Source organism: Apaloderma vittatum, unplaced genomic scaffold, assembly GCF_000703405.1.
Source record: "Apaloderma vittatum isolate BGI_N311 unplaced genomic scaffold, ASM70340v1 scaffold23453, whole genome shotgun sequence".
Taxonomy (NCBI): Eukaryota; Metazoa; Chordata; class Aves; order Trogoniformes; family Trogonidae; genus Apaloderma; species Apaloderma vittatum.
The window spans coordinates 41,619-53,162 of NW_009707986.1; the positions used below are offsets into that span (position 1 = coordinate 41,619).

Consider the following 11,544-nt stretch of genomic DNA (forward strand, 5'->3'; position numbering starts at 1 on the left):
TTAAATAAAATCAAGCTGCTGGATACAAGTATGGAAATTTCAAATACTTACCAGCTGTTGAACAGAAAAGTTTAGTTGTGAGACTGAGAAAGGGTAGAGCTGCTTTTCGTCAAAAGATTGCCTACTCTTGTAGAAAACAACAAAAACACAGTAAAACACAACAAAAATCCAACCAGCTATGCCAACTGATTATCGGTTTACTTCTGTGTTTAAGTCCTCAACTAAGATATTAAAAATGCACTTGCAAGACCTGAACACGAAACAGGGTATACCTGCTATGACAAAACTGTTTTTCTTTCCAGCATACTCTTCATTAGCTTTTGGTGCTGCATGCTGAAGAAATTTGATTTAAATCAGTGAATGGCAAGTTTCAGCAGGCAATGATTTGCACTACAGTGGTGGCTCCACCTTGATCATCCTTTTCTTCACCATCTCCTTTTTTTAAACTTTTAAATTTAAAAATCAATCTCCCACTTGGAAATCCAGAGCCAGGCCTGACTTTCTTTGTCACTTCTGCTCATGTTGTAGGATATCTTCAGAGACCATTCTTATTTCTTGCCAATTCCATTTGTTACTTTTGATTTGGAGTGCCGATTCCTCCTTCTAGATGAATGACTTTCACTATTAACTGAATGTTTTGGTGGACTATTGTCAGCACCTGCTGAGAAATAAATATTTTTGGATGTACATATATACCTGGCATTGTCAAGCTCTTGTCTGAAAGACAGTAAGGCTTTCTAGAGCTATAACGTTTACTGTATGTGTTATTTCAGGCTAATACAAACTAGTTGATACTTGTACTCCATCTAGTGGCCTTTTTTTTTTTTAAAAAAGTGCAATTATTAAGGCTTCTGTAAAAGTCTTCCTCAGAAGTTTGCTATAGCAGAATACAGTACATTTTAAATGACATCAATAATTAAATCTCCATAGGTATTGCTATCAGGAATTAAGAACTATGGAAGCAAAGTCACAGATCCTTGTAAGAGTACATTTCTTTTTTTCAGTCTTTCATATGACAGACCATGCTTGATTCTGAGAAAGCAAAGGGAGACAATGGGGACTGAAACAACAATTCAAGAGCAAAACATGAAAAAGGATAAAGTTTGCAATTGAATGAAGTAACAGGAAGTCAGAGAAAGATTTGCTTGGACAGATTTCTCCAGCATAATATGAAGGGCAAAAACATTTTAAGTTCAAGCCATTTTTCCCCAAAATATAAAAATCCAGAAAAAAAACATTTCTGAAATATAAAGAAGCTCTGCTGTAGATGCTTTTCAAACATATGATAGTAAGAAATATTTTTAATGATACAAACACCTGGAGCAGAAATTCCGACAGAGATAACTTTCAGGTGTGACTCTTGGTATTTGTTCAACAAGCAAGACCATACTAAAGATTTTTACGGAGGAGGCAGGTAACTTAACTGACCTCTAACATAGGGAAAAGAAGACAGAGAAGGAGGCTGCCTTTGCTAAGGACAGAGAAAGTTGTGTATGACCACTAGCACCGACTAGGCAAGTCTCAGCAATAACACAAGCTCCGGGGCTCATTCTTGACTGTTTCTTAACAGGAAAAAAAGCAAAATTCACATTCATACGCTTCAAATCAAACATGCAATGCTCAGAGAGAAAATCTGTCTACAACAGTTATGGAATGCATCGTGTCCTAAATCTACAAGAAAAGCCTGGAGTAAAGGCAGAAGAATTCAGCTGCTTCATTGAAAAAAAAAAAAACAACAAACCAAAACACATTGCTAAGAGTTAGAAGAAAAAAGGCAGTAAAGCCAAAAACCTCTGCAGATGGTTTATCTGTATAGCTCCTATGGGCATCTTTATTTAAAGTTCAGTTGTCTTCAAGCTAAGTTTCTCAAGCCTCATTTCTCAGTGCTGAGCCTTAATGCTACCACTTCAAGAATATAGGTGCAAAAGTGCCAATACCTCTGCTGAATTTAGAATGAAGCCAGGAAGCATCTGGACTGTATGGGCTGTCTTCACTTTCTGATAAGGTCTGCAAAAACAAGGACACATGTCATTGGGATGCTGATTCTCATGATCATCACTTCTGTTTGCAATTAGACTTGTAAATTTAAACCATGGCAAAAGTTTTCATAAAACAATCAGCCAGTACTTGGGACATTTCCCTTCCTAGTCAGAAGGCACAACACAGATGATACAATAAGAACTCATCCCTTGCCATGTGATGTTATGTAACCAAGTATTCTTAATATTCCCCTAGCATTCCACCTGTACAATGGGAACATTAGCTAGCCATTCACTCCTGAACGCTTTGCTAAAATTACAGCCTCATTTTGAGTAACTAAGAGGACAGCATTCTTTAGAAACCACAGGGTAATTTGGGATCTGTCCAAGGCCTGCCGAATTCAGAGTTCTTTCTATTGACTTCATTTAGACTCTGGACCATCCCCCCTCACCCCCCATTTACACTAGGTCTCGTAAAGAATTCTAATATCTAGGAGCATCGGAGTTTTAACTCCAGTATAAAACAAAAACAGGCTTCATAATAAAAAAAAAGTACCTTTTCTCGGTGGCCATAATATTCTGCATACCAAACCATACCATATAAACACAGGAAAGTTGTAAAGGCCTAAAACAAGGAAAAGAAAAGGAAAAAAAAAACTGTAAAACTTTTTCCCAAATTCCTTGCTGGTTCAAGGTCTCAGAGACCCCGGAGATTCCACGCTCAGAGATTTTCCCGCCATTTCTCTCTGCATCTTTTGTCAGGATGAGCAAGGCTTGTGCTTTAACTTCATGGTACACATACATTCTGCCATCGTCATGAGAATCCATAAAGCTCACCCGCGCACATGCAGAACAATCTGTCAGTATGGTTTTTCACCCTCACTGTGTACAGTCATCACACCAATGCAGCCAGTAGGCACTGTGTAGGTATAACACCAAGAACAACCACTCTGGGAGGAAAACAAACTCTTCTCCTTGTCCCATGCTTTAGGCTGGGTTACATGTTTGGTTTGGTGGTGCTCTGATCTGGAAAGTAATTCAATACTTTTCTCTTCTGGAGTTTCAGGAACAAAATCATCATGCTAAATAAGGGAGTCAGAATTTATTGTTCTCTATCACCTGTTCAAACTGTGTTCCCAGTTAGAAGGGAAGAGTATTTATCTGTCAGCCCATTATAAATGCCTTATTTTTCACTGACCATTAAAAACACGCTTAGCATCGAAGCTACAAGTCTGGCAAGACACACATGCATCTACTCTTATAAAATGAGCATTTCATGTTGCATTTGCAGCAATCACACTGATGTACAGAAAGTTGCAGGCTGAGTGAGAACAATTTGCCTAATAAAACAGGGTTGTTTATGTAGTTGTAAGATTTCAGCTTGAAACAACACGCATTACTTATTAATGCTATTCATTAACTCCTGTTCCTTTCAGTGGGCACCTCAGCAAGCACCACCAAAGTCATCCTCAATCAGACTGACATTTTCTCACAAAGTGCCCTATAACTAAAGTTTGTTTCATTGTCAAGCTGGCCGCTGGCAAAGTGGCCACATTCTGCTCTATATTGAAATAAGAAAAAAGTTACTCTAGACCCTTCAAAGTGTGTTCTAAATGATCTAGCATTTGCTTTTCCTAGGATATGCCCAAAGCTCTTTACCAGCATTCCCCACAGTGATCCTCTCCTGCCAGTGTTCCAGAGAGGAAGCTATTGAGATGCTTTCAACGCTTTCGCTATGCTTTATGTTTCACTTACCACACAGAGAAGCCAAAACACAACATACAGTATTTGTGTTTTGGAAAAAAGATCCTGTCCAAACTTTATGCAGACAATAGCTTCAAGGAAAGCAATAACCCTGTGGGTAAATGAAAGAGAGAGAAGGGTGGAAAAAAGTGGTTGCAAGCACTATGGATTTAATTCACATGTTCACACCCCAGACTGTCAGCTCTAAAACAGCACTGCCTCTACTGAGAGCTCACCTCCCACAACACCACCATTAAACAAAATTCTTCAGGAATTTTAGTTTTCCTTTCTGTACTTTTCTTCAGTACAAACAATGTACAAAAAGCGATAGACTGGAAATTCGCAATTCCACAAGCCTCTGCTTGTCCAGCAAACAAGCAGAAGTGTGTGCCAACAGCAGAAATTTTCTGGTTATACATACCACTGTGCTCCAGCCTTCATCAGACAGAATATCTTTTCCATGCTGAACAACCAACAGACTCCCTGTTGGGTGAACTGGAACTGTGTTTTGGGTATTTCTCTATCTGAAAACAATTTACTGCAATTCTAAATAGGCTACTTTGCTGGCCTCAGATGGATTTTAACGAGGAAAAATAATATGAAAAAGCTTTTAAGTCTCTGAGAATCCATGTATTTGCTCTGGTTTATGTACAAGCTCAGGTCCATGCTACAGTATCAGAAGACATCGGGAGAAACACAAGAGGAAAAACTGCAGTATTTGCTTTGCTCTCTGGCATTGTAAGAATCAAAACCAGTATCTCCAGCTTTCCTCCCACTACCAGATGTTTACATCTTTTCAGGCCCAAAGCTATGAAGGCTTGTCCACTACTTGGTGTGGAACAAGGTTTTATGAAACAACAGCTTCTGTCACCTGCCCCAGAAATAAGCTGAGTTCGTACAGACCCTGGACACAAAATTATGCATTTTTAACAAATACAAGTGTAGAAACGTGACTGGTGCAGAAGTAATACAGAAAAATGACTTTTCTTAAACTGAAGCAAATCACTAAGAAAACCATTACATTTATAGAAACTTAATATTTGTTCGATAGTAACTTTGAGGTTGTACATATGAGCACATGAATAAAAAATCCGCCCAAAACATGTGCGGCAAACTTAACATCATGTCAACTGTTCCAGTGTCTCGAGTTCAACACCGCAGGACACGTTCCCTACCAACAGTCTCCATAACCACAGAGCTGCCAAAATCAGCTATACTGCCTCGCAGGCAGAACCCAGCTCCCTCTTTGAAAGAGGGAGGAAAGATGCGAGCACGACTTAGTCACTGGTATTGCAGAGATGGTCCTGGTGCAACTAACAAACTACTCTGTACCATCTCATGCTACTTGCAGCACGGTGAGTTGGCCCAAAACTTAGAATTATGGAAGTAACACCTAATTGATCACTACTGCAAATTAATTAGGTGCATACTAATAAAAACTTGAGGGAGGTGTTACTCTGCTGACTCACCAACTATTTTTCTTTCTTGGCTTTATATTATTCTTACTGATCCACCTGTGCATTAAAGAAATAGTTAAGCTGAACTACAGCAACGGCAACAGAAAGCCTGCCATCAGGAAACAAACATATGAGGGTAAGGTTTCCTCAAAACTATAAACAAAACAATAGAAGGACTGAAAAAATGGTACAGCCGTTTGTGCTGCATTTATGCATTCTCTCCATTATGCTTGTCAAAAATACTTGGGTTAAGTGCACCGTACAATAAAGCAGCTATTACAGGTAAAGAAGTGGTAAAAAGACAGGAGCATGCTAACAGTCAGAGGACTTCATGCCCTATTGAAGGGTGCTAAGAATACTCAGTAGAACTATATTGTGAGTTTTTATTAGGTCAAAATGGTCTTGTAACATCCTAACAGATATTCCTCTTCAAAAGGCTTCATCTTAATGAAAATGGTGCAATTTCCAAACAAAGCCGTTGCACTGGCCTTGTTCATGCCTTACATCACTTGCTGTCCATCTCCTGAGAATGATGCTCCAGTACACATCAAGTTGCAGAGGACAATTTCATTCTAATGGAAGATACGATTTTTTTTTCATTTCTATGGTTAGGCTGCTACAAATTTAATTGGTGCCTTTAGAAGTGTATCTTGATCACCACAGATATGAATATTCTATATACTTGCTTTTAATTGCTTCAGAAAATATATTCTGGATAGTTAAATTACTGGAAGACTGTTGTTTTCCCAATAAATAACGCAAACTCCTAGCATGGCTCTGTTTTTCCTAGCAGATTACAGAAGTAAGCAGTATCTTACTCCATGTGCATTTCCCATTATTTGATTGGGCTGCAGATGAACATTACATTGCATTTCTTGTTACATGATCATAAAGCGATATTTGGGCATCTATTTATTGGCATATATGACATTAATGTGTTCAGTGACAAATGCAAACCAAGAGTGACGGTTTCTGTAATCCTTGACAATTTTTCAGAGCCAGAAGGCAAACATTCAGCATCTTATTTCCCTTCAGTTTGCAAAAGAGTATGTTTATGTTCTTTATTTTGGATGAAACACAAGTTCATCTTTCTTTCTTCTTAACGCAGAACTTGAAAACTCTTCCCCCAAAGTTATAAAATTGTTTAAAATGTGTCTTCTGTAAGACTCTAAAATTACCATCTACAGTTGAGAAAATTTCCTTTTTGCTATCAGCTTCTCAACTCCTGAATCATTTAAACACAGAATTCAGTAACTTGTCTGTATTGAAATACATATCTCCAAAATTTTAATACAGTTTATCTGTAATTACTAAGATGTTATTTGATTCCAATTGTAAATTAGGTAGTCCTATTAACTGTGTGATTAATTAGTTATGTTCAGTACTAAAGCATTATCTACACTAAACCCAGACAGACAGGTTACTCTGCCACGATAATACAAAAAAAATCTTTTTTTTTTTAAGGCTTGTGTATGTTATAGACTCTATTCAGAATCATAATGCATGTTGCTGCCATCAGAAATCAGCTTCTGGAATAGCTTCTTAAAATACTTTTCTTTACGATGTGATTTATCATCTTTTATATTTTCCCATTTGTAAGCTTCCAAGTCATAAATCAAGAGGGACACTACTACGCTGCTTATTTACAAGAAGCTTGCCAAACACTATAATAGTACATGCTTCAAGTTTCCAGAACAGCACACTTTGGTCAAGTCACCTAGAGGAGGAAGTTCTCACCAGAAGCAATCCTGCAAACTCTTTAAAGATCTTGTCCAAGAAAGGTGTTGAAAGAGACTGTAGCCAAGGCAACCGTCACACATAGTCTTATTTTTAACCCTCTTTGAGAACAGAATTGAAAAAGTGGTTTGTTTCACTGTCTTCTGTTGTGCAGTGAGAACAGAATTGAAAAGGTTTGTTTCACTGTCTTCTGTTGTGCAGTGAACACCTTGTTGGCCAGGTAAACATTGCTCCAATGACAGGCAAGTGGTAGAGGCAAAAGCTTTATCCTTCTCACTTGTCTGAGAATACGGGCAGCGAGGCCAATACTACTTTGAAGGAGCTTAACTTTATCCCTCAGTTTCTATTTCTCCCTTCTCCTATTCTCCTTACTGATGCAATCACTTCCCACACTCTATCTGCAAATCCAGAATTTTCCTTTCCTCTGAGCTTGCAAAACAAACAAAAAAACCCAAAACCCAAAACAAACCAAAATCTCTATGGACTGTTCATTATATCAAAAAAGAACATGAGACAAGGACTGGCTACATGCAAACCCTGCCCTGTGGTGGACTCATACTTAACACTTGTCCAAGTGCTTCAAGAATGCAACAAAAACACTTACCCAAACACCCAGCACTGAGTTCCCACTCGCTTGCACTGTGTATCCGTGAGGTACGCATAGTACTGCCTGAGAAGGGAAACAAGAAAATTTTTCACTGAGCTCGAAAGTCCCCAGAGTATTTACATTTAGAAAACAAGTTTATGTTATGAATGTATCTGTTGCCGTAAAGATGACATATCTATTCTGAAAATGAAGTGCTGATGGTTAAAATCCCATGCAATCATGCTGAACGTTTACCAGATGGCTTCAATTCTAGTAGGACAGATTATCACCCAGATCAAATAGCTTGAAACAATAAAGAAAACAGTTCTGAGAGCAAGGACTGGGAAAGTGCCCAAACTAGTAGGCTAACAAAGCTACAGATTTGTCTCTTGCCTCTCTACTGAATCTCTGATTCTTTCAGGCAGAATGCAAGAGCTTCAAAAGAATTAGCTTATCCCTCATTTTTTCCAGCTTGTCTTCAATTTACTAGCAATTGCATTTTCTTGAGATGCAGGTTTTAACCTTGAAAGAAACTGAATATGGCCATGCCATATCCTGTGTGAGTGCTCTAACCACTGGCATGTTTTCCTCTCAAGGACAGAGTAGAATTTCTCACTATTTTGAAAACAGTTTGGAGAACATCCTGCTCTACAGTTTATGTTTTTTATCCTCCTAAATTTTAAGAATTTAGAGAGGGGCATTCCAAAGAAGTGGAACCAAAGTTTCTTTTCTCAATCTCTGACTTCCACTGACAAGTGAGGAAGGCAAGTGTTATTAATCCAGCAATAGCAGGACTGTTTAAAGACTTCTACAGCTTGGCAAGTGCCATAAAAATACTTAAAATCTCACCTGTAGAGAAGCTTATAGGATGTTTAAGGTGATTTAATTAAGTGTGAAATCACTGCACATAACTTGAGATACTACCATCTGCATTTTAGGAATAAACCAGTGCAGGGCTCCCACTTAACTGTCCAAGGTAATGTTACTTATGAGTGAGAACATCCCTGCCTCTAACTCCAGAACTATGCGCATTCTGTCTACCTCCAGCTACATCACAAGAGGAGGAAAACAAAAAAAATCCCAACCAACCAAAACCAAAAAAAAAAACACCCCACCAAAACCAAACCAAACCAAAAAGGACTCTACTAACAATGTGAAGTGGACAACTAAAAGCAGGTTAACGTTTCTATGCAATCTTTAACACTGTATATATATTGTTCTGTTACTCAGAACATGGTAATGCTCTGTCTTTTCTTAAAACATGCCAGTATTTCCTGTGGACAAACAGAACAAGGAGCTGAGTTAGAAAAACCATCAGCTCAGTTTTTTATCATCTACGCTTTTGTGAGCATCTGACTCATCAACTTGGATACTTTCACATGCAGTCCTCAAGGATAACATATGCAGCTAACTCACAAAACAAGGAGATGCTATACAAACACAGGATGGAACAGACTGGTTCTGCATCCCTATGGAAACACAGATGTTGATATACATTTTACCACATTAGTTTACTTGTCAGAAAATAGACTTGATTGAAAAGTGATGACTGCTTAATTTTTCACAGTGGCAAAAGCCTACACTTCTTGAAATGTGTGGCACTTATTCACAAACCATAAGCAGTTCTTGGGTGCCTAGAAGTCAAACTACTTTAAACCAAAGAAAAACACCATGACAACAAAATTACCTTACAGTGGGTGCAGTAATGATTCCTATGAAGAGAATTCTCCCCCAGCTTAAGGGATGGCTTGCTTGGAACACAAAGATATGTTTCAAAAAGAATGTGTTCAACTCGGTTAGCTAGGAAAATAATATAAAAATAAAGTCAGTTAATAGTGTCCCACGTATATATCTGAGTTTTCATAGAAAATGTGCAAAGTTTAATAAACTAAAACATGAAAGCCCTGCTGGTTAGATGGAGGATATAAAGAGACTAAGATTTCTGCTCTAGAACAAGCAAGGAATAAACTAGTAAAACAAAGAACCCTCCCCTAGACACTTCTACTAAAGTATGTGCTCTCTTTCCAGAAATCCACTAAAGCACCAGACACTAACACAATGCAGAGGTCTTCTGATAATTTTTGTATTCTAAAACAGGTTCTGAATGACTGAGGCAAATTTGGCAGAGGAGTAGAAATCATATTAACAACAAAATATCTATCTATCTATCTATCTATCTATATATATCAGACACTTCTGGTTCTCCTTTTACAAACTAAATTCAGCAAATTTAAAATAATTAATTAATCTAAAAAATATCACAGTGAAGTCTGTTACAGTGTATGACAAAGTGTCAAACCAACTGGGACATATTATGGACCCTTGCTGGATCAAGGCCAGAATTCTGAGTATCACTGGTCCAGTCCAACAGTAAATGGGAAAGAAAAAACAAGAAACAAAAAAGGCCCATACAACAAAACTAAAATAACAACAAAGAAAAAACCCATCCCAAAACCCTAGTGGTTTTAAAAACTGTATCAATTGCAAAGAGCAATCTGATGGCCAGTAGGGCAATCTGTAACATTTGATTTTTTTTCCACAGATTCTGCAATTACACTCCTGAACTATCACGTAACTCCCATGAACAATGCCCAGACCAATTCTGTATTATCAATTCATTTAACTGTGTATTTCAGTGATGGACATACATTGTATTAGAATATCTCCTAGCCAAACACAGTGAACAAGTAAGCGAGCTGATGGCAGCTTTGATTTCATGGAAATTATTTCTTACCTGCCAAATGATCATGAAAAGGTAGATTCCAGCCACTCTTTGAAATGAAGACTTAGGGTCAAACCAGCGGACATAGGTCCAGCTGGCTGGGGTGAACTGTAATACAGCTCTTTTGATTTTCCCTGTCGTTGTGTGAATGTCCCTAGAAAAAAGAGAATGGCTGGAGTAAATACAAGGAATATGCAAAGAAAAAAAAAATTAAAACAGCAGCATCCATGTTACTGATGTTTCGGAACAATCACACTTTTTGACCAGACAGCAGAGATCTTCCCAGACACAACTGTGTGGTAAGCAAGGGTGAATTAAGAAACATAACCTATTAAGCATTTCAGCGAGGGTGCACTCTGCTGTGAAAGTCTACCTTTCTCTATTCTTATATATCATGCTCTCCGTGAAGGAAAGAAACAAGGGTTGTAATTCTGCAACCCCCTTAGAAAATCTGAAGGACATTTCTTCCTAGTCTATGCTGCCACTGCTCTTATCCCAAAGACTCCTTGCTGTAGAGCTCATGGACATAAATCCTTCAAGAATCTGCCAGATTCATTATTCATTAATTGTACAAGGGGCTGGCTCCAGAGGTTTGAAAATACTGCACTTCAGCACACACAACCCCTGCTGTTCCAATATTAGACACAAATTTTGCAGAGAGATGTGATAGCACTGTTAAAAGTTAGAAGGCTTTCAAATTCCCTTTTGAAAGGAGATATGAATGGAGGTTCACCTGACAGATGTGTTACAGGTTCTTGCTTTTGACAACATTAATTCAGACGAGCAAGAACATCCAAAGGACAGGGAATGTAAGAAAAACTCAGTTTGCTTTTCTGAAGGAGGACTAGCAGGGCTAGAAATCAGTTTTCACTCTGTTATTTCCCTGACCATTCCAGACAAAAAAAGGAGATTTGTATTTGATACGTCTAATACTTGTGTTTTTAGGCTAGTGGGATCTTATGTGAGGAGGAACCTTCTAATTGTTAAGATCTGTGTTTATTCATTGAAAAAAAAAAAGAAAGCATAAGCATACAAGCAAAAGTTTCTCATTCTACACAGCTCCTCTTCATAATGAAAAATATGCATTTAAAAGAACGTGAGGATAAATTATTACACAAAGGCAGCAAAGCCTAGTCCTGCCATAGATATTCCGCTGTTTAATTTTTCAGGAAACTCTCTAAAACCAGAGGAACTATCAATTCTTTAATGCTCATCATTCCTCCTGAATTTAAATGCAGGAAAAACAAATTAAGACTAAAGATCTGAATGCTTCTCAGAGCAATTAATAAATTTGTAAGAAAAGAAAGCAGTACAGACGTT

At 37.9% G+C, this 11,544-nt stretch overlaps 1 protein-coding gene across 1 annotated transcript in view; it reads right to left on the bottom strand.

Moving 5' to 3' along the window:
* Window positions 1-269: 269 nt before the first annotated feature.
* Window positions 270-11,544, bottom strand: part of PTDSS1 (phosphatidylserine synthase 1) — a gene marked incomplete at its 5' end in the record, with an annotated part of 27,093 nt that continues 15,818 nt past the window's right edge. The window contains 7 exons of the mRNA XM_009866401.1: window positions 270-658; window positions 1,938-2,007; window positions 2,536-2,604; window positions 3,735-3,834; window positions 7,521-7,586; window positions 9,190-9,302; window positions 10,237-10,378. Of these exons, the coding sequence (XP_009864703.1) occupies window positions 549-658; window positions 1,938-2,007; window positions 2,536-2,604; window positions 3,735-3,834; window positions 7,521-7,586; window positions 9,190-9,302; window positions 10,237-10,378 (670 nt within the window). The remainder of the gene's footprint in view (window positions 659-1,937; window positions 2,008-2,535; window positions 2,605-3,734; window positions 3,835-7,520; window positions 7,587-9,189; window positions 9,303-10,236; window positions 10,379-11,544) is intronic.